This window comes from Copadichromis virginalis, linkage group LG2, assembly GCF_057382275.1.
Source record: "Copadichromis virginalis isolate Kocher_CV1m ecotype Utaka linkage group LG2, C_Virginalis_male_GT1.1, whole genome shotgun sequence".
Taxonomy (NCBI): domain Eukaryota; kingdom Metazoa; phylum Chordata; class Actinopteri; order Cichliformes; family Cichlidae; genus Copadichromis; species Copadichromis virginalis.
In genome coordinates this window covers 33887434-33914043 of record NC_140619.1, presented here as the reverse complement: position 1 = coordinate 33914043, position 26610 = coordinate 33887434, and the positions used below count along the sequence as shown (strand labels likewise).

General features: G+C 40.9%; 2 protein-coding genes across 2 annotated transcripts; both read right to left on the bottom strand.

Annotated features, from left to right (window-relative positions):
• Positions 1-850: 850 nt before the first annotated feature.
• rom1b (retinal outer segment membrane protein 1b) lies at positions 851-6350 on the bottom strand. Its single transcript, XM_085431395.1, has 5 exons — positions 5947-6350; positions 4510-4752; positions 4080-4267; positions 3338-3584; positions 851-2089 (listed from the first exon to the last, which is right to left on the bottom strand). Exons 1-5 carry the CDS (start codon positions 6091-6093, stop codon positions 1817-1819), a joined length of 1098 nt encoding a protein of 365 aa, XP_085287521.1. The 5' UTR covers positions 6094-6350; the 3' UTR covers positions 851-1816.
• A 2619-nt stretch (positions 6351-8969) lies between these two features.
• Positions 8970-24299, bottom strand: LOC146717814 (uncharacterized). Its single transcript, XM_085431369.1, has 7 exons — positions 18085-24299; positions 16370-17918; positions 13362-13390; positions 12690-12818; positions 12000-12066; positions 11790-11897; positions 8970-11089 (listed from the first exon to the last, which is right to left on the bottom strand). The coding sequence occupies exons 1-7, from the start codon at positions 18201-18203 to the stop codon at positions 10460-10462; spliced, it is 2631 nt and encodes an 876-aa protein (XP_085287495.1). The 5' UTR covers positions 18204-24299; the 3' UTR covers positions 8970-10459.
• Positions 24300-26610: the final 2311 nt, after the last annotated feature.

Below are 26610 nucleotides of genomic sequence, written 5' to 3'. Positions count from 1 at the left end.
ATAGAGCAGAAGCAGAAAGTAGCACAACATAGAAAATACATAGAAATACTACTTCTGTAAAGTACTTGAGTAAATGTACTAAGTTACATTCCCATTGATCCTATCTATGCATCTCATCTGATGGTGGTGGGCATTGCAGGACTTATAATACTCTAGTGCTTTTTCAGTTCTTTATTTATAAAGTGTCTGTTAAAATGATGGTGGTTGACTTTTTTTGTTTGTTTCTTTATGTTTTATCATGATTTCCTGAAGTGGCTGTTACATTTTCGAACTCAAGCTGTATTTGTCAACGGCGCAAGGTTTAGCCTGCTATAAAGAAGAGTGATGATTTGTTGTTCTTATTGTGCAATGCTTTATCAAAGCGTGACATGGAGAGTGGATGTGCATAATAGTGGATTCTTTGTGGGTTTTGCACACAGGCTTCAAAAAAAGATACCAAGGGAAAGATATCATTGAAAAGCTGCCAAAAGGAAGCTGTTAGAAGATGTATGTGATCTGAAGATATGTGCAAATCATTATTATCATAGTTTCTGTACAGTCTCACCCTTAATGGTCCGCACAAGGCTTCTTCTTTATGTAATTAGGGAAATTTTATAAGGCCTGATGAGCAAAAGGCAAATTTTAGAAATTTCTTTCCATGTATTTTAATAATGTATTAATTTTATGATCCAATTTAAGGTTTTATGATACACTTTCTTTGAAGGTCAGAGCTGAGAAATGGACTGTACGCTTCCTTTGTTAATCTCTGCTACACTTTTTTTTTTTTTTTTGAAAAAGAAAACATTTATTTTTCTGCAGCCACTAAATGGATGCTTATATATTTGGAATCAAATAAGACATTCATGGAAAATAGTCTGTGATACAGTTTTATTTAGGAAGATTGAGCACACATTGGATATACCTGCAGCTTGGACAGATCACCATATTTGTATATATAAATATGTTTTGCCACAAAAAGGATTTATAGACTGTTAGTCTTTGTAAAATAGTTTCCAACATGTTGCATCAGTGTGCTGTTTATGCCAGAGTGTGTTCCTGTGTGCTGTCAGGGTGTGCTGACACTGCTTGTGCAGCAGTTCTGGGATTAACTCTGCCAGGATTATCAGATTGTTTCAGAGCTGCCAGAACAGACACGATGACAGCTTCATATAGGGCACCGCACACACATATGCACGCAAACACGCACACTTAATCCAACTCTCCTTGCTGGACTCAGATAACCCATTGTCATATTCAAACGTGCCTCTGTTTTAGGACATGTACAAAAGGAAGCCGACACTACAAAGCAGTTAAAAACTTCTACTTTTAATATATAATTCATGTGCATTGCCAGTTTAACAGGTTCCTAAGCATTTCATTGCAGATTAGTACAAACTACAGCCGTGGGAGTAATGTTACAGTGCACATGGGATGAACTTGTGAATCTGAGCCAAAAAATTGTTAAATATGTTTTCGTGTTTAAGCTAAACCTGTTTAAACTGACTTTTCTAGACACAACAAGATGTACTACACATCTCCTGAACAGATTCGTAGACGGTGACACATACATGATGTCCTGCACAGAGGAGATGTTTGTTTGGTGTCTGTGCAGGGCTTGATGAGATTCCCTGTGTGTTGCCCTGTTTTGGCCATGTGCGAGGGAGCTGCAGATGCTGCTTTTGGTGGTACATAAATCAAGCCTAATGTGTCAAAACCCAAATGGTGCCCTACTTGCCACCACCCAACTCACACAACCAAAACAAAAAAAAGCACTGACACATCCTCCCCCCTCCCATCTCTTCCCCCTGAGCTTGTGTTTTTAAAAACATTTCTCCCTTTAGCTGGCAGGGGAGGGAGTAGGGGAGGCTGCCTTCTCCGTGGTGTTATCAGCTGGCTTCTCTGCGTCTTCAGCCCCGGGGGATCCTTCGGCGGCCGAGGGGTCAACCTGTGCAAACTTCAAGATGTCGAGGACATTCGCTTTAACATCCTCAAAGGTCTCCTTCACACCCTTCTCCAGGAGATAACCCACACTTTCACCCTCGGGGTCCTCTAGAGCTGTGGCTCCCTCCACAGCTGTCTGCAAGTACCTCAGGCTCACCAGCACTGACATCTGCAGAGAAAGAAGCAATAAAGATACTGTGAAATCAGGGTGTAAAATCTGTGCTCGCAGACAGTTTTTATCACAAAACGAGATGGTCAAAGGGTTTCGTAAGCTCACAAAAAAAACCAAATAGAGGCATCAACTTTAATAAATCACGTAATTTTAAAGCTGCTGGGTGATCACACTCTGAAGGACTTTTATTCTGTACAGCTGAAAAGCTTGTGTGGATGTATTCTGACAGCTTGTACTGTGTTATATATGTGAGAGACAGTTATACACATTTTTTCTGATTTTGAATTCACTGTGGAAGTATTATCAGCATTATTAATTTTTTTTTTTCTTTAGGATTGTAACCATAAACATGATTTCTCTCAAAATATTTACACTTATTTTGGAGCGATGATGTTCATAAACCATATTGGGAGGGAATTATTATCTCAGAAGGCGTGTTATGTTTATATTTTCTTTTTTTAAAACTGGAGAAATCATGAGGGTTTTTTTTTTACTTCCAACCTTCATATTGGGTTTTGCAATCTGAAGCTTATTCAAAATCAAATCACTATAAAAGTTAAAAGTTCAATTAAATCTATCTGATCATTTTCATATAGTCTCTTAGACAAATTTTGTCCAGTTTTTTTCCCAAAAGTGTGAGATCCAGTTTTGACTGAAAATTTGCTGCAGACTTCAGGACAACAATGTAGTGGTGATGCAGGAGTACAAAATATTTTTAGTATTATCTCATGCTCCCTCTATCATTTTTTTTTTGTCTGCTGTTCAGATTCAGAACAGGTTTTGTTAAAGTAATATCTTAATACCTTGACATGCCAAAGTGGACTAGAAAAACCACGCCACTGGTCTGTTGCGGTTTAGACTGTGTGATTGGCTGGTTGGAGCGTATAACAGTGCTGTGTTGAACATATGAGAAAAGCTTCCTGTTACAGGCTTAGTTTGGCTATTTAAACATGTGCTGTCAATGCTGGCATTTTGCAAAGGAATGAAAGTGCATGTTTGATTAAAAGTTGGAAATCAATGTAAACCAGTGAGCTTTTCCCTTCTGTCGGTTGTCATGGCAGTGTGTGTGTCACTAGACAGTCATCATTTAAAATTCTGTTTTTTGCTTCTTCTTTCTTTGTGTGTCTGTGTGTGTGAGTGTACAGAATAATTTCAGCGCTCCTTTCTGAACTCAAAGAAGAATTATAGAATAGCATGACAATAATAGCATAAAACAGCTGTTTGGGTTTTCTTTTTATTATTCACCTGTATTAGGATGACTGACAGCACACCAGGGCCAGTTGAATTCATCATCTCCATGTAGTAGTCGGTCAGAGCCTGCCTACAGCCACGGCTGTACAGGTTGAGCTCTTCTGCTTGGTAGTCGTAGCTGTAGTGAGCGCTGTTATCTGTCAGGTGGTACTGCAGGCAGGGGCGTGGGGAGGCCGGGTTACAGCAGCTGAACGGAACGCCATCCAGCAGGTAACGGCCATCCACGTTACTCCTGATACGACTGTAAACAGATGAAGGAGAGAAAGCGTGAAAACCACGAAGAGTGACAGATTAAAAAACAGAGTCTAGTGAGACAAGAGCAAGAGGAAGAGAAGTGAGGAGATAAAGTCATCTTAAAACCAGTTAAAGGCCAACTTTTAGCTCAGAGCAGCCCCTCTATACAAGTGTCATCATGTCACAACCTCTCTGTTTGTTCATTCCTTTTCACTTCCCTATCTTTGACCAACCTTTCTCTGCTTGCTGTACCACCAACCTTTTCATCGATGCCTATCATTCTCTTCAAAAGTAAAGGCCAGATCTATTTTTAATATAGTCTTCCTCTACCCTTAATATCATTTCTCTCCCTCTCTTTCTCTCTCTGACATATTGTTTGACCTTTCTGGATGTGAAATCTGCTTATCTCTCACTCATGTAGACCTCTATTTTCTTTGCTTCTCTTCGCTGTATACCCCTCATCATTTTTTCTCTTTCTTTCTGTGGATCATCATTCACTCACTCCTTGACGTCCTTGGAGGTGAAGTCCAGATATCTATTGCTGACCCACTGAACCTCAAACCAGTCCTTGAAGTTGTTGTTTCCACAGCAGCGGAACTCCATCTGCAGACGATCAATGGTCTCCTTTTGAAAACAGCGGCCGGGCACATCTGTGTCCTTGTAGAAGCGGATCCCATTCCTCAGTCCCACCTGACATTGAAGAGAGAAAAGTGTAGGAAGGAGAAGGTGTTATCTTTAAAAGTCGTTGGCGTTTCAGAGCAGTTTGAGCTGGTTTTAAAAATAATGTTTGATTGTTGGTCAAATTGCTCTCCCATTTTGGCTTTGTCTACAGCAACTTATAGGGAAGCAGGCGTTTCCTAATGTTTTGCTTGACACTGGAGGTAAACTACTTATACCCTCCTTTTAATCTTTACCCAGCCCAGTGAACCCACCTTCAGGGACTCTTCCAGGCGTCCCTGCAGGGCATAGCTGAGCACCACCACAGCAAGAAGGAGACAACAGAGTAACATGGCTACAGCAAACCAGGCCATCAGGAGCAACTTCCAACGGGGGAAGCGGCTCGCATCCAGGGAGTCCTGACACACACGAGTGGCAACCCAGTTGGTGCCAATGGAGACCAGGCCCACCATCATCAGGATGTTGGGTACCATGTGGATCTCTGTGTTGTCCATCACCTCAAGAGAAGAAGAGCAAAGTCAAAGATAAAAGTTGGCACAACACTGGCAGTCAGCTGCAGGTCTCTTTGTCATTTCCTCCTCTCAATTTAGAAGGCAATAATCCTCTGTTCAATTATCCTTATCTAGTCTAAAATGACCTTGGCAGCCAAAAGATTCAATTAGCTGCAAAGTCTACATGGAAATATGATGATAAATTTAATCCATTGCTCGTGTTACTGCAGAAGTCAATTATGGACTGAGTTTATTATTGGCTGAGTTTGCAAAAGCCTGCCAGCCACAAAGCACCTTTGTCCAATTGTTGTTTTAAAATTACCATTAAAAAATACCTTACATTTACAGTCTGATGGCTAACGTGATCCTGTAAAATCTGTCCAGCCAGCTTGGCTTTAGAACAAATAATCTCTCTAAATGAAATTGCAAAGAAATATTTTAAGCTCCATCTAGAATACTCAGTTTTCCCACTGAGTGCAGTAGAGGGCAAAACAGAGTACACAAATGAGGTATTTGTCTACAGATGATAAAGGAGGATTATGCTCTAATGAATCATTTGTTAGAGCCTTAGCTTCCTGATTCCATTTCATCGGTTGGAGAGCAAATATGTCTTCTGTTTTTTCCCAGCCATTCACCACCACCTTGGGAAAAATGATTACCTAAGATTAGCTAAGAGCACTTCTCACTTTAGATCAATAAATATGTGAAGGTCTCCTCTCATTGCAGCTTTCGTGTGAATATCAGTTCACTAAGTCTGTCTAATTGATCACTGATCCATTAAGACAAATGGCTACAGTGCTTAAACAAAATGCACAATCCACACACACACAAACAAACACACACACACACACACACACACACACACACACACACACATGATTTTCATGGGAAAAGTGCTGACATTACAAAGACGTTTTTCAGCCAACTCCACCTACATGACTTAACATGCATGAATGTGCATGTTTACACTTGCGTGTGGTGTGTTTGTATTTGTCGATTAAACGCTGAAGCTAAGTTTAAAAAAAAGTGACACAGCAGGCTCAGTAAACAACACTTAGCAAAGGCAGATGCCTGAGCATACAATCCTATATTTGTTCAACCTTTAATACATTCATGCACTAGACGTTAGCTCCACCTGGCCTTCTAGCTTGCATTGCTTCATGTGTGTGTTTGCATTCATGCAAGCATCGCTTTCTGTACCTCTGCCCTACGAAGCAGCTCTGTCTTAAGGTAAACACCAAGACAAAAGATGAAGGCCCCACTCATCACTGCCAGCCAGGACATCAGCCACAGGCCCTGGGCCAGACGAACTCGCCTCTGCTGGGTGAACGTAATTTTCAGCAGCATGGCTCACTATTATGCACAGGCCACCACAGAGAAAAGAGAAAAAAGAAAGAGAGGGGGGGCTGGATGGAGCAGAGCAAGTCTATTCTGGTCAAAACTGATGCTATCCAGAGGTGGCCAGCTGCATTTATGGAGACAAACCCATGGAGCTCAAAATACGGTGGACTCAGTGTTGTTGGATTGGTCAGTGGTCAGTCCAGGCCTGGTCGTTTGATTAGTTATTAGTGCGTTGAGCTCATCTAAGTTGTTCCAGGTGGAGGGGATAAGCAGGTATATCCCTGAGATGGTAGAGGACAAAGTCGACCTTAGAAGATAATCCAAAAACTTTCACTGGGTTGACGAAATGTCTCAAAAAGTTGTTTTTTCTTAAATAATCCAAATCCGTGCGGATGAGAAATGTGAGAAAAGTGGTTATTATTAAAGTATGGTGGAAAAATGATAATCCTTTTCACAAATATTACAGATGTTTCCCTCAAGCAAGTGGTCACAACGCCGCAGTCCCCCCTCCAAGCTGAAATCAGTGATTTCTTCCCCTTGATGCGATGTTGTCTTTTGATGGCGCCCCTCCGGGTCTGTGCATATGCGGCGCCCCCCTAAACCGCGGTACCCATGGTTGGAGGACACAGACAACTGGCCAAAGTCGAGAGTTTGGAACCGTAATCCTCACAGTAGAGTCCCTGGGATCCTATTAGAGCCCAGGAACCAATGGGAAAGCAGGCCAGTGTCTGATCAGCAAACTTATCTGATGGACTCATAGTATGGGAGGGTCTATTGAACTATTATGACAGGTGAATTTACCTGAAGCCCATCAACACAGGCTTGTAGGTCTGAGGAAATAAACACAGGAAATATGTATTACTGTTTACCTAAGAGCAAGAATACGGTGGGGTCCAGCAGTATGGAACAAAATCCAATTTACTGTCAGCATCACTCAGAGTTTTCACTCTATTACTGAGCCAAGATATTTTATGCAGTTAGAGAAGAAAAAATCTAAGACATTTGGAATAGGCCCACACATATGAGGCTATACTTGAAATACAACTGGAACAAATGGTATAGTTTATCTTTTACAATGCTCTCAGTTTATGCACTAAAACCATTATTCTCATAATTAATTGTAACCTTAAATTTTGCATTTCCATTTAAACTGTTTGTGTGAAGTTAAATATAAGAAACCTGCAGCCATTAATGATTTTACATTACAGTGACAAAGCAACCCACGGTATAGTGTTATTTTAAAAAAAACACTATACTGTGGGTTGCACTAAAATGCATGTAATGATCAGACGTAAGGCAGATTAGATATCTATTGATTAATGGACTGACTGAAATAAAGAGAATAGGGTTCCCAAAAGGATCCTCTATTCTTTTTTGAGGTAGGTTAGGTTAGCTGCTTCATGTGCAGTGAAAGTAAGACCAGAGTTATGTTTGCAGGGGATTATGAATATACTGCAATAGGGAGGGAGGTGGGACTGGATCAATAGGATTAAACTGCTATTATAAGTATTTATGACAACCTGAATCAGAGCTATAGTTAGGCTGAGGCTGGTGTCACATTATCAGCTCTTAAAGCACTAATAATTTTCTACAGCCCAATCAATATTAACGTTTGCAGCTATATTTCTGAATAGTGAGACAGATTGAAAGCCATTTAAAACTTACAAGCAAACCTGTTTAGCTTTCTAGCAACAAAGATTTTAATGTAGCTCAGATATGTCAGCAGCATACATGTAGCACTTTTCTTCAATTCAATTCAATTCAGTTCAGTTCAGTTCAATTCAATTTTATTTATACAGCACCAAATCACAACAACAGTTGCCTCAAGGTGCTTTACATTGTAAGGTATCTCTACAATAATACATACAGAAAAAACAAAACAAAATCATATCACCCCCTATGAGTAAGCACTTTGGCGACAGTGGGAAGGAAAAACTGCCTTTTAACAGGAAGAAAGCTCCAGCAGAACCAGGCTCAGGGAGGGGCGGGGCCATCTGCTGCGACCGGTTGGGGTGAGAGAAGGAAAACAGGATAAAGACGTGTTGTGGAAGAGAGGCAAGTATGATTCAATGCAGAGAGGTCTATTAACACATGAAGAAGAAATATTAAATATATCATGGGAACCCACCAGAAGCCTACACCTATTGCAGCATAACTAAGGGAGGATTCAGGGTCGCCTGATCCAGTCCTAACTATATGCTTTAGCAAAGAGGAAAGTTTTAAGCTTAATCTTAAAAGTAGAGACGGTGTTCATCTCCTGAATCGAAACAGGAAGCTGGTTCCATAGAAGAGGAGCCTGAAAGCTGAAGGCTCTGCCTCCCAGCCTGCAGTGCAAGAGCGAGGTGCTCAAATGGGGTGATATGGTACTATAAGGTCATTAGAATATGATGGGGCCTGATTATTTAAGACTTTGTATGTGAGGATTTTGAATTCAATTCTGGATTTAACAGGGAGCCAATGAAGAGAAACCAGTATAGGAGAAATATGCTTTCTATTTCTAGTCCCTGTCAGTACTCTTGCTGCAGCATTTGGGATTAACTGAAGGCTTTTCTAACTGAGCACTCAAAGTGCTTTTTAGTACAAGCCTCATTCACCCATTGAAGCACACACATTCAGATGCATTTCTGTTCCTTAAACTCTGATTTCAATGAATGCAACACGGAGTTCATTATCTTGCCCAAGGTCACTTTGACATGCAGGCTGGAGAAGCCGGGGATTAAAACACAACCTTCCAACTGTTTTTTGGGTTTTTTTGCTTGTTTGTTTGTTTGTTTGTTTGTTTGTTTTTTGCCATATAAAAACATGCCATATATTATTTGAATTTGACAACAAGAAAGTGAGGAAGAAATCATCAATAATGAACAAATGTTTGTAATCTGATATACTGCATCAACAAAACTATCTTTATTGGTAGAATAGATACAAATACACAAAGAAGAAGTATTTTAATGACAAAAAGTAGAGAGAGATTTAGATTAAAACAACATTAATACCAGAAGAATGCTAAGCACAGAATTAAAGGAACACATCGATTCCAGGTGTACACATGCTGTTAAGCTTATCAACACCATCACAATAGCTGTCTTTGTATTTTAACTGTACACATTTGTCAGTTACATCAGCTTGAAAGGATTTTCCCGTGTCAACAATTCAATTCAATCCAATTTTATTCATATAGTGCCAAAGCACAACAACAGTTGCCTCAAGGCACTTTGCATTGTAAGGTAAAGACCTTGCAATAGTACAAAGAAAACATTTCTGAATCATAATATTTGACTTTCTTTTTATGATTTAAAGACCTTTACACTGAATCTCTGGATATTTACACAAACCAATCAATGCACAGTAAACTCAAAATAGTATTTTTCATTGTACACTTATTAATTTTAAGAGGTTTTCACATGAGGGCTATTTAGACTGTTTGAAAAATCCAAAGCAGTCCCTGAAGAGTTATTTTTACACAAATATATAGCAGAAACACGAACAACTGAGTCTGGTTGAATTATTATGAACAAATGTAGATTAAAACAGTCTCCAGTGACACTGATGGTACAATAACCTGCTGCTTTAAGAAAGAGATGCCTTGACTCGAGACTTAAGCGGGTTCCAAAAGGGCATTAGCTTCCTTAATCATGTTGTTTTCTCGATGTCACTCAAAGTCATTCACTGAATATAGTTTCATTGTTGACTCAGCAGAAGGCCTTGAGGTATCCGGCTTTTAAATTCCCAGTCTTTCACTGTTTTTTAAATTTGTTAAAAATGATCACATTTGATCCCATCAGTGTCAATAATCTATTATCAGAGACAATTAAACACTTCTGTAGTCTGTATAAAGTGGGCAGCATGGTGACGAGGTGGTTAGCGAGAAGGTTCGACGTGCAATTAGTGGGGTTAGGTGAACTGGTGATTCTAAACTGGCCCTAGTTGTCTCTCTGTGTCAGTGCTACGTCAGACTGGTGACCTATCTGCTAGGAAAGGCTCCAGCTACCCCCATGACCTTTTGCCTGCACTATCAATTTGGAAGAAAACTAAAAGGTAAAAGAAAATAGACAGTAAATTAATACTACAGAACTTATACATAAAGCATATTTTTAATAAAATAAATGGTTATTTTGTTATTTTACTGCCATTTTTCTCCGTTTTTTATGTAGCTGTGGCTCTTTCTTTCTTTTTGTGTATGAAAATCTTCTGACTATTATGCAAAGGCCTCCTTTGTTGCCCACAGATAGCCTAAAATAACATAATGTTCAAGTTTTCTTAACCACAGCATTTTCAAAATACAGTATTTCCATCTGACAGATATTCATGAGACACATGAATAAATGCACATTTCGAAGCATTAAGATGAGCGTCCACTGTGCCTGTGGCATTTTCACTCTGTTACTTCTGCCCTACACTTCTGCCCACTCTGTTGCTCCTTCCTTTCACCAGCCTCCTTGTGTAACTGCAGGTGCTGCATGAAATCATCCAGGATCTGCTGGGCTGACACAGAGTTCACATCATCAGTGTCCTGCTCCAAAAGAGTTACCTTTAACTCTTCCTTCCCGGCCCAGTTATCACTAGCTACATGGCCCTGCCTGAGGTCTGGAAGGGTGTCAGCATGATTAGTGGCCAAAGAGGACTGCTGTTGGCTTTGGGGGTAGATAGGCTGTGGCCTGGCAGCATAACTGGCAGTCATTTTCTTATAGATAGCAGTGCTGATCTCAGCCACAGAGAAAGGCAGGCTGTGGCTCGGCTCATGCTGACCCGAGAGGCCGCACTCATTTCCTGTTGCTGGTACACTCTGTTTAAAGGGTGTGAAAGCTGTGACCCTCTGTGGACCTGCCTCTGGTTTAGTCAGCCAATCATGTGCTGCTTTGTCTGCTTTAGGAGGGTGGGGCTGGCCATCTGTTTGCTGAGAGGTGGCAGAATGGCTGTTTGCAGCAGAGGTTGTGAGAAACTTCTGTACAGCCTCAGCGGAATCAAAATGCTTCTCCAGTAGTTCCTTTATCAAGCATGGCACCTAAATTTAAGAAAAAATATGTATAAGTAAACATTACTCTTTACATTTCAAGATTTGAATGCATCTGCTTTCAAATCTAATTCTGTTGCTTTAGTAACTTTGAAATATTTGCTTCATAAACAGCATCACCTGAGTGCTTCATCATAGTCTCTGGCGCAACATAGCATCTTTCATTGGTTGCTATGCGTTATTTAGCATATTTCAAGGAACATTTAGCTGATTATGCATGTGCAAGTTGATGGACAGCTATGCTTCAGTACTTTGTTTGCACTGACTGGAGATCCAGATGAGTAATGTCTCCTAATATGCTACAAAACACTACAGGGAAACACACAAATATTATAGATAACATGTTGTGCTGCCACTCTAAAAATACATTTATTAGTGTACAGTGGCATACACATGGCACTTTGCGTGTTTACAGTATATAAATCACACTCAGTATCATGAGTTCCTCAAATAGACGACAAACTATAATGTCAGTTGTACTTTTGCCTGAGTTGAAAAATTAGTTTTGATATTTAACTCTCTAAAGTTGAAGATCTCTTACATTTTATGTTATTTCTGGTTATAATGAAATGATAAACATTCAGTATGTCCATAGGTTTGTCTGTAGGCATTTCGCATGAATCTCAGGGCCTGAGGCCTACTGAGTAGAGAGAAGTGTGCACTGATGTCCACTAGATGTCAGTGTGCTTACATTAATGTTCTCCAGGGCTGCAATGGTCCTGTGGGCGTCTTCCAGCTCTGAGCTCAGGTTGGACACACGATTAAGCAAGTACTTCCTTTCACTGCTCAAGCTCTCGGACTGCAAATGCAAAAAATAAGGGATAACATGCATGAAAGTCAAACGATGCGTTTCATTTTATAGATTATTATAGATTTTTTTATAAATCTCCAGTTTTCTCACCGCTATGTGCAGGTGCTCCCCCAGCAAGTTATTGGCCTGCTTGGTCCCAGTATGTGTTTGCAGAAGGCTTCAAAACAAGAAGGAAAATATGTCATTCATCTATTTTCTGCACTAATAGAATTAATCCAAAATCCTTAAATTTTATTTTTAACACAGTGCATAAAGGCCCATTGTTAAACGTATTGCCTGCACCACTGCAATCTTTGAGTCAAGTCAATGGCAGCTGTTTGTCAAGACAAATGTCAACAACAAACTCTCCTAATAAACTTATAACAACTGACGCACAACTCGTGTGCAGCGTGAGGCGACCATTCACTCCAGCTGCAGCAGTCTGCTGAAGAACGTTTGTTATGTGCCTGACTGCCAGCAGCAGTTGTTTGGTTATAAATATGGGCCTAACAGAATCTGGGTGAGTGTGAAGACGCAGTTTATATGTCACTGAATTTCCACCCACGCAAGGAGGAGATCTGTGGCCTATGCTGTTCATCCAGAATGTTCCACTGATCAATAAATCTATAGGAAGTATTAAGTAAAGCCAGAGATTGAGTTCATTCAATAGTGGCTCTGGAATCAATATGTGTGCACACGCCCTCTTGTAGAGGCAAGCTCAGTATTTATTTATGGACATGAGTCAGAGAGTTTAAGCAATGCACAGCCATCATGTGTGTTTTGAATTCTGTTTAGCCTAACCTTTTGTATTTCTCCTTGACATGACTGAGCTCGTCTCTGGTCCTCTGCAGCTCTGCCTCCAAGCTCTCAATGCAAACCACTGTCTGCAGCAAGTTCTGGTGGAGATCGGCATTCTCCTCCAGCAGTGCCCTGAACACAGAGGAAGGATTAGAAATAGAGGGTCAGCATATGTTAATAATGAAGGTTATTTTGACTTTCAAAATTTAGGATTTAAGGAGGATTTAAAGTCCAGAATTTGCTGAGTGAATTATTTGGGATGTGTCAATTGTGCTTTTTAAATGAAATGTCAAAGATTTTAACATTATTAAGGTAAAAATAAATAAATAATCATCAACACAACGGTGACAGGTATTACTGCTGATATGACAATTAGGGTTTAGTTTTAAAAGTAGTTCTAAAAGGTATTCACAAAGGTTGTTAAATGTTGGTTTCCCTGGCACATAAACATACTATTGACGACATATAGTTATGTAAAAAGGTTTCATAATGACACTTCATCCCGTTTTAACAGGAATGTGTGTGTGGGGGGGGGGAGCCCATTAGTGTGATCAATAAGCACTGATCCATAACCGGATAAAGAGAGACAACCGAACGAGCCAGAGAGAAAGGTGTGGAGATCTGCAGTCAAACATGACATGTGCAGAGAGAGATTATATAAATACAGACACTTACTGAAGATGGTCAGCCTCACACAGCACATCCTAAAAAAGGAATAGAACAAGTTTAAGGAGGAGGTGGCTGAGATCAGGCTGTAGATTCTCTGTAGACACAGGTATTTTTGTTTTGTACTGCAGAGTGTGTTAGTTTTTCCTTATTGTAATCTTTGTTGAATTCATAATTAAGTTTAAAATCCTTCTCCTCAAATACAAAATCTTGAATAATCAGGTCCTGTCAAATCTTAAAGACCTCATAGTACCCTATTATCCTGAGAGAGCTTACTTGTAGGTCCTAAAGTTTTCATAAGTAGAATGGGAGCAAGGCCTTCAGCTATCAGTCCCTTCTATTATAGAACTAGCTTTCAGATCAGGTGATCCTGAACCCTCACTTAGTTATGCTGCTATAGGGTTATGTTCCTGAGGGCTTCCCATAATGCATTGAGCATTTCTTCTTCACGCATTTCTTTTCACTCTCAGTATTGTTTATACACTGCTTCTGCATTTAATCATTAGCAATTATTAAAACTCTCTCCTATAGTTTACCTTTTGTCCTGGATCTCTCTGCTCGCTTCTTTTCCCCTAAACCCCAACCACTCACAGCAGAGGCTGTCCCTCCCTGAGCCTAGCTCTTCCAGAGGTTTCTTCCCGTTAAAATTGTGCTTTTTGTTTGTCACCATCACCAAGTGCTTGCTCAAAAAGGGCTGTGTGATTAATGAGGTTTCTTTGTAATATTGCAGGCTCTTTGCCTTACATTATAAAGCAGGTGACTTGAGGTGAGGTGACTGTTGTTGTGAATTGGAGCTACATATTAAAACTGCACTAAATTGAGCAATATGAGTGGTATTTCTCAGGGACAGGGTCCAAGATGTTTACAACATTTCATTGATAAAATACATGAATGCAAATATTTGACATACAGTTACATAAACATGCCAGTCTCAACAAACATATGAACTGGTACTACAGGGCAGTTTTCTACTCTAACCCTCATTCCCCAACCGCTCGTAGCAGATGGCTGCCCTTCCCTGAATCTGGTTCTGCTGGAAGTTCCTTGTTGTTACAGGGGAGTTTTTCCTTCCCACTGCCACCAAGTGTTTGTTCATATCTGATTGTGGGGGTTTTCTCTCCATTAATGTAGGGTTTTTACCTTACAATATAAAGCATTGTGAGGCAACTATTGCTGTGATTTTCTGCTATGTAAATAAAACTGAATTAAAATTATATTGACTGCATTCCTCATTTAATCTTTTTAATGCTCAAATGCTTTGATATAAATTCAAACTCTAGTGAATACATGAGGTGCAAATCATAGACACTTTGACATGCAGTTTGGAAGAGCTGGGGATCAGACCAACAACGTTCAAATTAGTAGACAACCTGCTGTACCTCCTGAGCCACAGCCACCCTTTTGTATGCAATAGTGCATCCTCGGGCACCTATAGACTATAGGTGCATTTTGTATATTTTCACTTTATTTTAATTGGTTTTGTATGTTGTATCAATTCAAATTGTTATTTCAAGGTTCAAGGTTCTTTATTTGTCACATGCATAGTTATACAAGTATAACACACAGTGAAATGTAGCCTGACACGCTCCTCGACATGTGCAAAAATTGGGGGGGGGTGTAGAGGAAGAACATTATATATATATATATATATATATATATATATATATAGTATATACACTGGGTGAATGTGCAGTAGTAGCAGTTGATTATTTTTAGAGTGTTTTTAGTTAGTTAGATATAATAATGTTTTTTGTAGCAGACTCCTTAGTCTGTAAAATATGCAGTGTGATTCAAACATTTCTTGTTTTGTAATCCAACACATTCAATGTAAAATGAAACTTGAAGGTGTGGAACAGCTTTCAGCTTCAGTTTCCAAATATGAAAACTCCCCAAGCACCTTGTCGGAAAACCAGAACTTCACCCGCATTGTTTCATTTGAATTCCAATTGGCTGGATGAGGTCACATCACTTTCCAAAAACAACATAATTTCTATAACTATTCTTTACTATTTATATTCATAGGTGCTGGAGCCCGGCACGGGCTATATACCCGGGTTGGGTCACCATTTCATTACTGAGGACAGCTCAATAATAAACTATTGAGCTGTGGTAGACCTGTGCCAGAAACATAATCGATTTGTTCTGTGAGGCTAAACCAGGATGTTCCCCTTTGTACACGTACGTATATGTGGATTCAATAAAACAAATAAACCAAATGAGACCAGAATCTATACTGTTACAGCATGGAAAAAGGCAAAATTATGCAAGGCTCTGTGTGTGTGTCTGTGTGTGTCTATTAAGAACGACTGGATTCTACCTTCTGTATTACTCACACATTTTCCCATGAGGGAACTATGCAGATTTGTCTTTGTGATTGTATGTAGTTACGTCCCTTCAGGTCACAGAGCAAACAAAGAATCGAAACTGATATATCAAGGAGTGTCAAATGAATTTTCCCCTAAAAGCACTCAACATCATTTGCTGCAATGCTGGAGAATGACTCAGCTTGCAATGCGCAGTGCTTGACACCATCCCACACGCCCTGTGACTCAGCAGCAGTGCCTCATTCTGCAACATTCTGTTCTTTTAATACAGATATCATTGATTTGATGCAGTGTAATGTGCGTCACACTTTGTTCTTCAGCAGCCCATCAAAAAAGACATGATTAATAATAAAAAAGAAAATAATTTTAGTATTATATATTTATATAATGCTAAATAGAAAGGTGCTGGCTTTCTAACTAGAGCTTTGGCTCATTAGGACCCTTATATCTTATCATTTGATTCACAAATCCATCCACTGAAGACCACTGGCTTCTCCATCACATTGTTCATGATGGATCTTACTAGTTATACTAGTTAACTTTAACTTCAAAATGAAAACACATACACATAGCAATGGTATTAGCAGGGTATAATATTTTAAAGGTGGTGAATAACAGCTCATGATTGATTTGACTCTCTCTAAACTAATTTGTTTGTTGTCATTTTAGTGTATCAGCTTAAAGTGGACTTACCCTGTGCTGCTGAGAGTGCCCAGCATGTTGTGGCTGATGTCGACCACTCTGATCTGAGCTGTGGCTGGTAGCTGTGGAGGCTGTGTCCCTGGCCCTGGATGAATCTGATTTTGTGGATGAAGACTCAGATCCGACCCCTGCCTCTGCACCTTGGGCTGAAGTTGGAGGCGAGTTGCTCGGTTCTTGGTGACCAGAGTCTAGATAGGACTGTTGGTGGAAGTGCTGGTTATGTGGATGCTGGCTATGCTGCTGTTTTTGGTGGTGGTGGTGGTGGAGTTGTTTGGACTGACTGGTTTCAGGGCTGGTGCTAGTTTCATCGGTGAGGTGAGGGCCACCTCTGCCAAATCTGTCTCCTGATGTAGGCCTCCTGTCCTTACGGTTGCTTCCGTGCTGTGGGCTTTGGCTGGCAGAGTGCGGGTGGTGACGAGGCGGTGGGCTACCGTGGTGGTTCCTCATGGCACATGAAATCAGTTTGTCAGGATTGGAGCAGTCTGAGTGTTTTCGAGAACTACTAAAAGGTGCTTTCTCCTGTCTGCTGGCCAGTTTGGGATGCTGACCCGTCTTCTCCTCTGGGGCTTTTCTGGTTTTTTTTGGTGGGAGCTGAGGCTTAACTGGGTTAGATGTGGGGGCTGAGGCAGATGTTTTTGCAGGAGTTTTATTATTATTAACACCCAAGCTGGTGAGATACGATGGACTTATAATGCTCTTTGTAATCTCATCTAGAAACGCAGAGAACTGTAATTTCTCCTGCAGAAAATTGGCCCTGGCTTGCTCTGTATTAGCTTGAGTAATTTCTTTACCCTTCTGCCCAGGACGTTGTTCTTTAGCAACTCTTGGGGACAACACCTCCATTGATTTAGTCTTACGAATGTCAGTATCAGTCTCCTTCTTCTTGAGGATCCCTTTGCTGGGTAGCTGGTTTGAAGATACTGCTCTCTTGGGGGCACCGGAGACCCCTAAAAGAATGTTTTCCTCACTGAAAGCCAGACATCGGTTCAAACTAGCTGACTTATACAAAGACCCATAGTTATTTTGCTTAGATTGTTCTCTTCCACCACTATCATTACTCTGAAAAAAGGTTTCATCGCTTCGACTGTGACCTCTGTCAAGAGCAGAAAAGCCAGTGTTCCCTCTTTGCTGTGAGCTTTCATGAAGCAGCTTGCCTTTTTTGCTGTGTTTGACGGTAGCGAAGACAATGGGCTCACTGCATTCATCTTCCCGGAAACCTATGCGCACATCTGGGATATTGGAGCAGGACAGAGAATGCTGTGGGCGCTCAGCATGGGAAAGAGTGAAAGGATCATTTGCGCTTGACTCTGTGTACCAGGAGGAAGAGGATGAGGATGAGAGGGAAGAAGAGGAAGCCCTTGAGAGAGTTACAGGGGTGTCATGGTCGTAAATGATCTCATCCTCTTCACTGTGGTGAAACTGACGGCGATAGTGAGCATCGTGGCGAGGGCTTTCATGGAGATAGTGACTGTGCTGATGGTGGCGAGGCTGTCCTCGGCTGTCATCTGTGTTCCTGTCAGTGTCATCAAACTTTGAGTACCTTCAAAACAGGGAAATTGTGTAAACTGACCATGTAAAAAGGGACTGTGCTTAGTATATTTTGTCTAAGGCTGCAGATGTTCGAGCTCAATAAACTTGCAGATTTAATCTTGCAAATAAATTTAGACTAAAACACAATTAGATATGTGTGGAAAAAGCCATCCTACCTGTGTGACTGAGTGTCTTGGCTATGGTGAAGGTGATGGTGGCGATGATGGTGGATTTTCCGTGGCTTGAGCTCATCCAGCTCAGCTGGGCTCTGAACCGGTTTAAAATACTTCTCCATGACCTCTCGCTTTCCTGGTGGTAGTCTGTCGATGGGGTCCTGGTTGGGATGACTGCACTGGTGGCGCTGAGGGTGATCCGTGTTGGTACTCTGCTCTTTTTCCTCTGTAAAGCTACAACTTATCTCTCGATGTCAGTTACAAAGAACAATCTTACTGATGAATGCAATCATTCTGAAGATGAAAAATTACCAAAGCATGCAAATTAATTTCTAATCTAGCTAAAATGAAGTTCAGTCCTTAAAAGTCTCTTTAGTAATTATATCTTCTGTTAAAGGACTTGCATGACTATGTTTGTCTTCCTCAGGGTCTGGCTGCAGACTAATGGAATCATGGCTTGTGTGCAGGACTGTATGAATTCCTAGGTGGTGTTTTGACTTTGCATCACTTCTGATGTGCTAACAGCTGGGTGCTCATTGAACAAACTGAAAGAGCATGACCTTTGTCCTCATTCACAGACAAATGAATCAAACCCTGTGGAACACAATCTATAACTGGGCTCATTTAAACCGCCAGTTTTTGTTCTTTTTTCTGCTTTTTTGCAGAATGGGATTTGTCCATATGTTTGTTCTGCCCTGTGGGCCAATTTCAGGCATCTATCCTATTACAAAGTACCAATATTTATTATTACTTTGTTTTCACTATCATTCTTTTTATAAATATACAAAAAGCACATCTAAGGGTTAGATATCTAAGCTACTGAACTGCACAATGCTACCTCATTGATTTTAAGAGGTTTCCTGCAACCTTTCCACTGACTCCTTTGTAATTACATTCTCTAGGGATGAGCGGTATTGCAGGAAGTAGTGAGCAATTAGAAATTGTATCACACTATTTTTTATTGTGGCAGGCATCCACTTTAATTACTGTTGGTAATTTGGTTTGCTGTGTGTGACTGATGGGTTTTTCATCATCAGCTGCATTCCCCTTTATGTTCCTGTTCATTATACAAAAGCTTGTTATTTGATTTTGTACAAACTCTGTTTCATCAAGATCAATATTGTGATCTAAAATGACACTGTTAGTTGAGGACTGACGTCTGCTCATTATAAAAATTTCACAGCTCATCCTCTAACACCCATATAACCTCCATTTCCACTGGCTTTCTGTTTATTTCCACAGTTTATTCTTCTGGGAGGGTCAGTCAAGTTAATCACATCAAGGTCCCGATCACCCTTTGGAAAAGCTTTGTTTTCCTTGATTATCACTTGAATGATAATGCAGGGGTTTTCAAATCGCTGCATTGCATTGACTGCACCCTTTGTAGCAACTCTGAAAGAGATCAATTCATTCGGATTCGGGAGGGGGCCTGAAAGTAGCCAGAGGACAGCTCCCCACTCTGGATTGTTGCTGATCAGTGGCTTGCCATCATAATAAACATAGTTGCTTAAGGGAAGTTGCCCAGACTTGATATAGCATTGATATAGTCAATGCTAAAAAGCAGTCCTGTTAATGTAAACACGTGTGAGGAATATGGTGATCCCATTGTTATCCGAGGTACGTGACTAACTGCACGCACCCTCTGCTGGTAAACATCGGGAACTACTGCTTGGATCTAGTAATTTTCCACCTTTCCTCCAGCAACACATTTTAAGGCTCTGGTTGTTTCTAGACGTTTCTGGATTTATCGCGTACACTTTTCAGCCTATAATAACATTAATGTCTGAATTAAAAATCAAGTTTAACATCGTACAAACTATGACGTGGAAATTCATGAACTGTGAAAGCACACTATACATTTGATTTTAAAAAAAGACTGTAAACACCATCAGCTTTTTACAGTAGCTTCTAAATCTTACACAAAAAGAAAACCTTTATTGTACATTGGACATCGAAGTTAAAGGAGATGAGCTAGCTGTTTTCTTTTGTTATTCAATCAAAAAAAACAGCATGTCACTGCAGTAAAAAGCAAGTAGATCCGACAACTCCGCTACGTTCTAGTTTGATCCGGTTTGCGGGGCCTTGTTACAGCTAAAAAAAAATATTAGTCCGCGCACCATTTCCCGTGACGTCAGCTGTTGTGACCGTTAGTTTTTAGTAGGATTATTAAAAAGGTTAATTTTTTGTTACAGTATACCTCGCTGTTTTGTCACTCGTGTGTTGGCAAATGGTGAAATTAAGTTTAAATTAACCAGAAACACCCAAACAACGTGTTATTTGCAACGATTATTAGAAGGCTTCTAAGAATAGAAATCTGAATTATTTGTGCCTCATTACCGAATTCAACAGTACTGCGTTTATTCACGGACACTGGTTCGTGTGTTATTTTCAATCTAAAGCTAAAATAAACAAATACATGGGTTTATTTTTGTTTAAAAAAGGGGACTACTTAAGCGGATGAGTACCACATTTTCTTGTAGCCGTATCACTATAACAATATAAATAGCGCTGGTGACGCTGTTGCAACTTACACCGCGCTGATGCGTTTCCGTCTTGTGGTTGGGCGCTGCAGGTTGACCGTATCTTGTTTTTTCCTTTTTTGATCTTTTTAAGTTCGGGTTTTATTTTCGAAGCTGTATAGCCTTGCTCTATCTAGTCTAATGTTTGCGACAAGTTTAATTTTAGCGTCTTGAGCATTATTGATCATTATTTTAATGCAAGTACTTTAAATCTCTAGATGTAACGTGTTTTCGGTTTGTTAAACGCTTTTTAGTACTGCTTTATTGCAAATGATTAAGATTGTAGAAGATAAACACAAATTCTACTGAGTCAGAACAAAGGCCTGATTCTTGTTTTTTTGCCGAGGGCTGTTGAGCTAACGCTAGGCTTAGCCAGCCAAATGTATAAATTTGTGCTAGCATTGTCAGTTATTCCGCAACAGTTGTTTTTTTTTTTAGCTGTCATGTTTAGCGTTTGTCTAGCGGTTATCTTGCTTTTTAAAAATATATTCCAAGTAACCATTTTTGGTCATACTAACAGCAGTTGGCTCGAGATGGGAGCTGTAACGTAGAAACGTGTAAACGTCGTCTATTGGCTAATTCAATTAACGTCATGACGTAAGTAGACGGCAGTGGAAAAGGGAGTGGTCAGACTGACGGCCATTATCAGCCTTCACGTAGTGCTTTTCGAGAAGGTGTAGAAAGCTTTTAGCAACAAAATGGCAGAGGAACATTTTTCATACTTTTGAAATTAATAAGGCAGTGAAGTTAAGTGCCTAATTAGGTTCCTAAAGAGTACTGACTTTGCAATGTGGTCTCTAAGATTAGATCACAATGTAACTACAGTTGACGGAGTCTGTTAAATATTCGAAAATTCGTTTTTATTCCGAAGAAAGAAAATAAGGATGTCTTGTCGTGATCAGACGCAGATTATGAGAAGTGCTAGTAATTGTATTTAAAACGGAGGGTTTATGTAAGCTCGGAGGTGCTATCGAACTACGATAGACTAGACCAGCCTGTGTTTATTTAAAAAAAAAAAAAAGCATCAGGAACAGATTAAGTAACAACAGCGTCAAAGAAGCAATGAAGACGTTTTTCTTTTTGTTTGATAGCTGTTACTTGGATGAGGTCCTTACCTCTGTCTTTTCACTCTTATCCCATTGATCGGGGAAGCATTTTGCAATGCGAAGTTTTTTATTTAATTTTTTTTAATCGACATTTTCGCTCAGTTTCCATCAGTCATTAGACTTGAAGTTTCAAGCTATCAATTCTGCATTCAAAGAAAGAAGATAGCATAAGTCAAGTAATGCTGAAGAATGGAAGCTTATCTTAGAGCTCTAGTAGTAGCTCAAGCAATATCAAGTTCAGATTTATGGACTTCTTGAGAAGAAATTTAAAAAAAAAAAAAAAAAAGGTTCATCACTTAGGGAAGACAGAAGATTTTTTTTTTTCTTGGGGGGGGGGGGGAGATGGACTGAGTTATCACGGGGAGGAATGGACTTAGTTATTAGATGAAGATCGAAGGACGGCTTGGAGCGAGGTCGCGGGACACGGGGAGGACCACAGAGGAGCCAGCCAGGCAGGACAGGACCAGAGGGCGTGGGAGGACCAGTGTGGAGCCAGGCAGGACAGGACCAGAGGGCGTGGGAGGACCAGTGTGGAGCCAGGCAGGACAGGACCAGAGGGGCGTGGAGGGGAGGAGCAGAGGGGGCCAAGAGAGCAGGAAGCATCAGGAGCTGTCGGCCAGTGTGTACGCCAGAGGGAGCCAGAAACGCAGGGCAGTGTAGAAGCGCAGTGACCAGCCCCGATGCCGATCCAGTGCTGAGAGGGTGGGACAAGGGCGTGCAGACTTCTAGCGTCACAAGTTTAAAGCGGGGCTTTGGTTTGTATACTGGGTAGAGGTATTTCTGTAACACTCAGTATTTGGTTTTTGTACTTTCCAGAAACATCTGTTGTCGAACAACTTCTCGCACAGCTCTCTCTTCCTCTTTTCAGGCAAGCCGTGTAAAGTGTTTTGTACCGTGGTCACCCCTCCTGTTGTGCGCTGAAATGTGTGGTGGTGTCTGCTGTGATGAATGCCTTGGTAGTGTGCTGACGAGGAGCGTCTTAATGGACTTCTCTACCCCCCTGCGATCACAAGTAGTTTCCACAAGCGGAGGGAGAGGCAGTCCTTTTGTTGTTCGATAGGTCTTCCCCCAGAGAAGTTTTCTGCATTGGAGTGTGAAAGTGGATGGTCTCCCATACGGCCAATTGTGTATTCGGCAACTCTTCGGTACTTCAGCTGCGCCTCTTTGGTACAGATCAGCTACATCTACCTCTTAAACCCAAGCTGTGAGTTAATGCATGGAATGTACATGTGGGTGTAACTATCCTGTACATTAACTCATCATTACATTTCATAAGTATACAGTAATGACTTCACTCAAAAGGGAATTTGCATTGAAATGGTAGTTGATCCTGGTGGGTAAATATTTTTGGCTTAAGGGGAGGGGTGGGATGGGGGGTTGTTAAAACTTGTTTGGAGTCTTTCTTTTTACAGGCCTGGCCCCCTAACGCCATCATCGACAGAATCCCCCCCCTTTCTAGCTGCTTGGTACAAGTTGAGCTCATCCTATATACAGTAGTGATATGGATCGAGATCATGCGCATCCACTGTGCTTAAACGAGATATAGAAAGGTATTTGGTGTTCACTGACTCAATTAGTTTTCCTCTCACTTTTATTTGGAATATGTTGTAAATGGGCTTCCATGAATTTATTTTTTTGGGAGGGGTGGGTTGTGGGGCGTTAATCCGTCTCTTCCTAGACTTCACAGCTCCACATTGCCCAGTGCACATGGCTTGAATAGGAAACATCCAGGCGCAAGCAACAAGATTCAACTGGACACTTAACAACGCAAGATAGCAACCTCAAAAGTAGTCTTCTGATGTAGTGAAGCTCCTTTCCCCCAGGGAGAGTGCGGTAATACTTCTCCTTACTAGAAGTCATTGTAATTCTGTACAGGCTTTACGTTGCTTTGTGGGGTTGGGAGGGGGCTGTGTATTTTTTTTTGACTCTTACAGATTAACTTTTAAGGCCCATCCTTCAAAAAGCTACGTCCAAGTCCATGCCTACAGTTAAGGAAGGAGTCCCTCATACTCAGGCCTGTGGTATTTTAAATGTTTCTTATGGCAAATGGCTTCAATCTTTTGTGAATTGTATTTGTAGTCTTAAAGTTGGGCTTGTTAAAGCAGTTGCTGTAATCCCAGTAGTGTCTTGTAGTTTTCTACAATGTTACTTTAATGCCAGTGTTGTAGTTTTCTACCATATTGTATTAGGGCAGGGGTGTTGTGGGGAGAGGCTTTTCTTTGCATTTTTTCAGTGTGCTGTGTCCTGTGTGCTTTCAATACCCAAGACCATCAGGAACTCCTAACTCATTGTATGTACAAGTTTCCTTGCGCATCGAGCATCACATAAGGTGGCTAAATGTGATCATTTACTTTAACATTCATTATTTGGCTAATTGCCTTCATTGCAATTCCTTTGCAATTAGTTACTTTGCTTTGTATCGCCAATACAATGAGTGAACTATCTGTAAAGGATTTTCTTACTGCATAATAAATGCATAGCTTGTTGTGATTGAATACAGTTTTGGTATGCATTTGTTCTTTTTGGGGGGGCTTGTGTGGGGGAGCTTTTCTTGTGCTTTTTCAGGTATGACTAAAGCTTGGAGCTTTGTAGAGCACGGATGTGACCTGGGCTCGAATGACTTCTATTTCAAAGTGGAAAGTGAAGGCAGATAAGTTGAATCCATCAAATATTGATGTCGAAAAACAGAAAATTCTTAGCCCTATAGGGGTCACTTATCTTGACTGGACTTGCGTGTCCTCATTCTTGAAATGAAAGCAACTTGCTATACTTGACAGTAGAAATAGCACTGCTGTGCTTTCTTAACAAGTCACTTGTGATAACGGGAAGATTTGATGGACCTTCATTGATTCTGACATTATCTGCAGTAAAGCATTTGGGTAAGGATAACAATAGTCAGTTCTACGATACTGTGGGGAGGGGTATAGGGGTGTTTCTTTTCTGCCTCTTTGCTCTTACAGAACAATCCAAAGGAAGAAAGCAGTGTACCTAGGAGAACACAAGAATCACGCTGCGCTTTGAACTCCACCAACATGCAGTTTGAACAAAAGGAGTCAGGTTTTTGATGTTTACATATATTAGAGCATTTAGCCCTCAGCTGCTTGCCCTTGTGCAACTGTGCAAGTGGCAGGTTGGTCACCTTAGCAATCGCGCAACTGTGCGAAGTTTCAAAATTTAAGCAGCTGAGGAAAGCTGCGCATGGTGCGGCTTAATTTGGTCTGAAATGCAGCGCAAATGTGCTGCCTTAGTTTCTATTGTGTTGTGGTTGGGCGTATCCCTACACTTCTCTTCACAGAACTCACAGTGCAAGACTGGTTCAAGCACGAGTCAAGTCCTAACCCGGAGCATGTAGTAAGCTGTTGGCTTTACTTGTCAAAACTTCTGCAATGTTGTAGTTGACAAAATGACATCTTGGAACTGGCTTTATGTTAACCTCAAATCATCAGTAACAATGCTTTACTAGCTTATTCCTCTTTGGCCTTGGGGCCCTATTGCTTTGCATCTTACAACCATAAGATGAGTAGAACCCAAATCTTTTGAGTATTGTGTGGTGGGTGTGTTGTGTAGATCACTCTTTGTTTCAGATCATTCTCGTCTGTCCACTCCGATCTCGCCTGCCTCTGAATGCAAAGCCATCTGTGGAAGCTGTCAGCGATATGAGTGTGGCCCCTGAATGAAGTACCAATCCCCTGTGCGCTTGAGCTTAAATCTGAACCCCTGACGTCCTTCGCAGAAGCCCCCGCTCTCTGTGTTTGTGTGCCTTTTTCTTTCCCTTTGGTTTCTCAGGTCAAATTACCCCAAATTCTTAATTTTTCATCTGGGATGGCCTAACCTGTGATGGAACACTGAGAATCCAGTCACATTAAGATCAAGAGCTGCAAGCTTGTTTTCGCTAATACTGCATCACTTCAGTCTCGTGGGTGCTAAGTTAAGTAATTTCGGTTCCCTTGATTTTTCTTTAACATACCATGGCTTTAATGTGTAACTCAACATGTTGCATGCACATCAGCTATGCATAACATTTTATTTGTAAAACAATGTTCATAAAGTCGTTGTCAAACATTGCAGTAGTATTATGGTTAGGAGGGTCTGGGGGGGGGGGGCAAACACTCTTCTTTCTCCCTTTTTCAGATTTCTCATTCAGCTTAACTTGCTACTGAACCAGAGAACTTAAAGGTCTGCAGGGAGTCATTGGATCACTTGGTACTGCCAGCCTCTAGGGTTCATTTAATACATTGAAGAGCTGAGCATCAGAGGAAGAATAGCTGTGGTAAATGCTGCATCAGCTGTGGTAAACTACAACAATGTTGATAAATTCAATCTCCCATCATATTGGATGAGTCTTGGTACAAGTGTGGGGTTTGGGTGGGGGGGGGCTTAAATTGTCTGTCTTTTTTCCCATTGCAGCCATAAAATTGGCAAGAAAGCCTTCACTGTCAGTTGACCCGCGACTCGTGCTGAATTGCAGAGGGGAAAATCGCTTTGACAAGGGATTCTGGTATCGTGGTTTTATTATGGCTAAACGGATTTCGTGGAATAATACACCAATACAGTGTCGCTGTGGGGAATTTTGGGGATTGGGGAAACCAGACGTCTCTCTGTTCTAGTTTCAGCCTCGTGACCAAGAGAATCCCGTGGTGACAGCATAATTAGCATCCAGGTGTCGGGTTTTCTTTTCCTGGAAGAACAAACTGTTTTGTTCTTCCAGGTTTTGCTTTTGCCCTAACTAGCAAAAACAAAAAGCAAAAGACTCCGGTGATGGCACTCCTGACTCTGTCGGGACGGGGTTCAATTCCCTGCGGTGTCTTGCTTTTTTTAAAATAAGCTTTGTGGGGCTGAAAGTATACTTAATAACACTTCAACTTTAATATGGCTTCCATAAAAGGACAATGTCTGGGTGGGGA

What these genes read in the sequence shown, in the direction of transcription:
- rom1b (XM_085431395.1), bottom strand. Translation starts at nt 6,093, where the DNA reads ATGCTGCTGAAAATTACGTTCACCCAGCAGAGGCGAGTTCGTCTGGCC. An exon ending in GCCTGGAAGAGTCCCTGAAG is followed by an intron (nt 4,268 to 4,509) that starts GTGGGTTCACTG and finishes CTTCAATGTCAG; the next exon opens with GTGGGACTGAGGAATGGGAT. An exon ending in TGTCAGTCATCCTAATACAG is followed by an intron (nt 2,090 to 3,337) that starts GTGAATAATAAA and finishes CTTTCTCTGCAG; the next exon opens with ATGTCAGTGCTGGTGAGCCT.
- LOC146717814 (XM_085431369.1), bottom strand. Translation starts at nt 18,203, where the DNA reads ATGGAGAAGTATTTTAAACCGGTTCAGAGCCCAGCTGAGCTGGATGAG. An exon ending in CAAGACACTCAGTCACACAG is followed by an intron (nt 17,919 to 18,084) that starts GTAGGATGGCTT and finishes CCTGTTTTGAAG; the next exon opens with GTACTCAAAGTTTGATGACA. An exon ending in TGTGAGGCTGACCATCTTCA is followed by an intron (nt 12,819 to 13,361) that starts GTAAGTGTCTGT and finishes CTCTGTGTTCAG; the next exon opens with GGCACTGCTGGAGGAGAATG.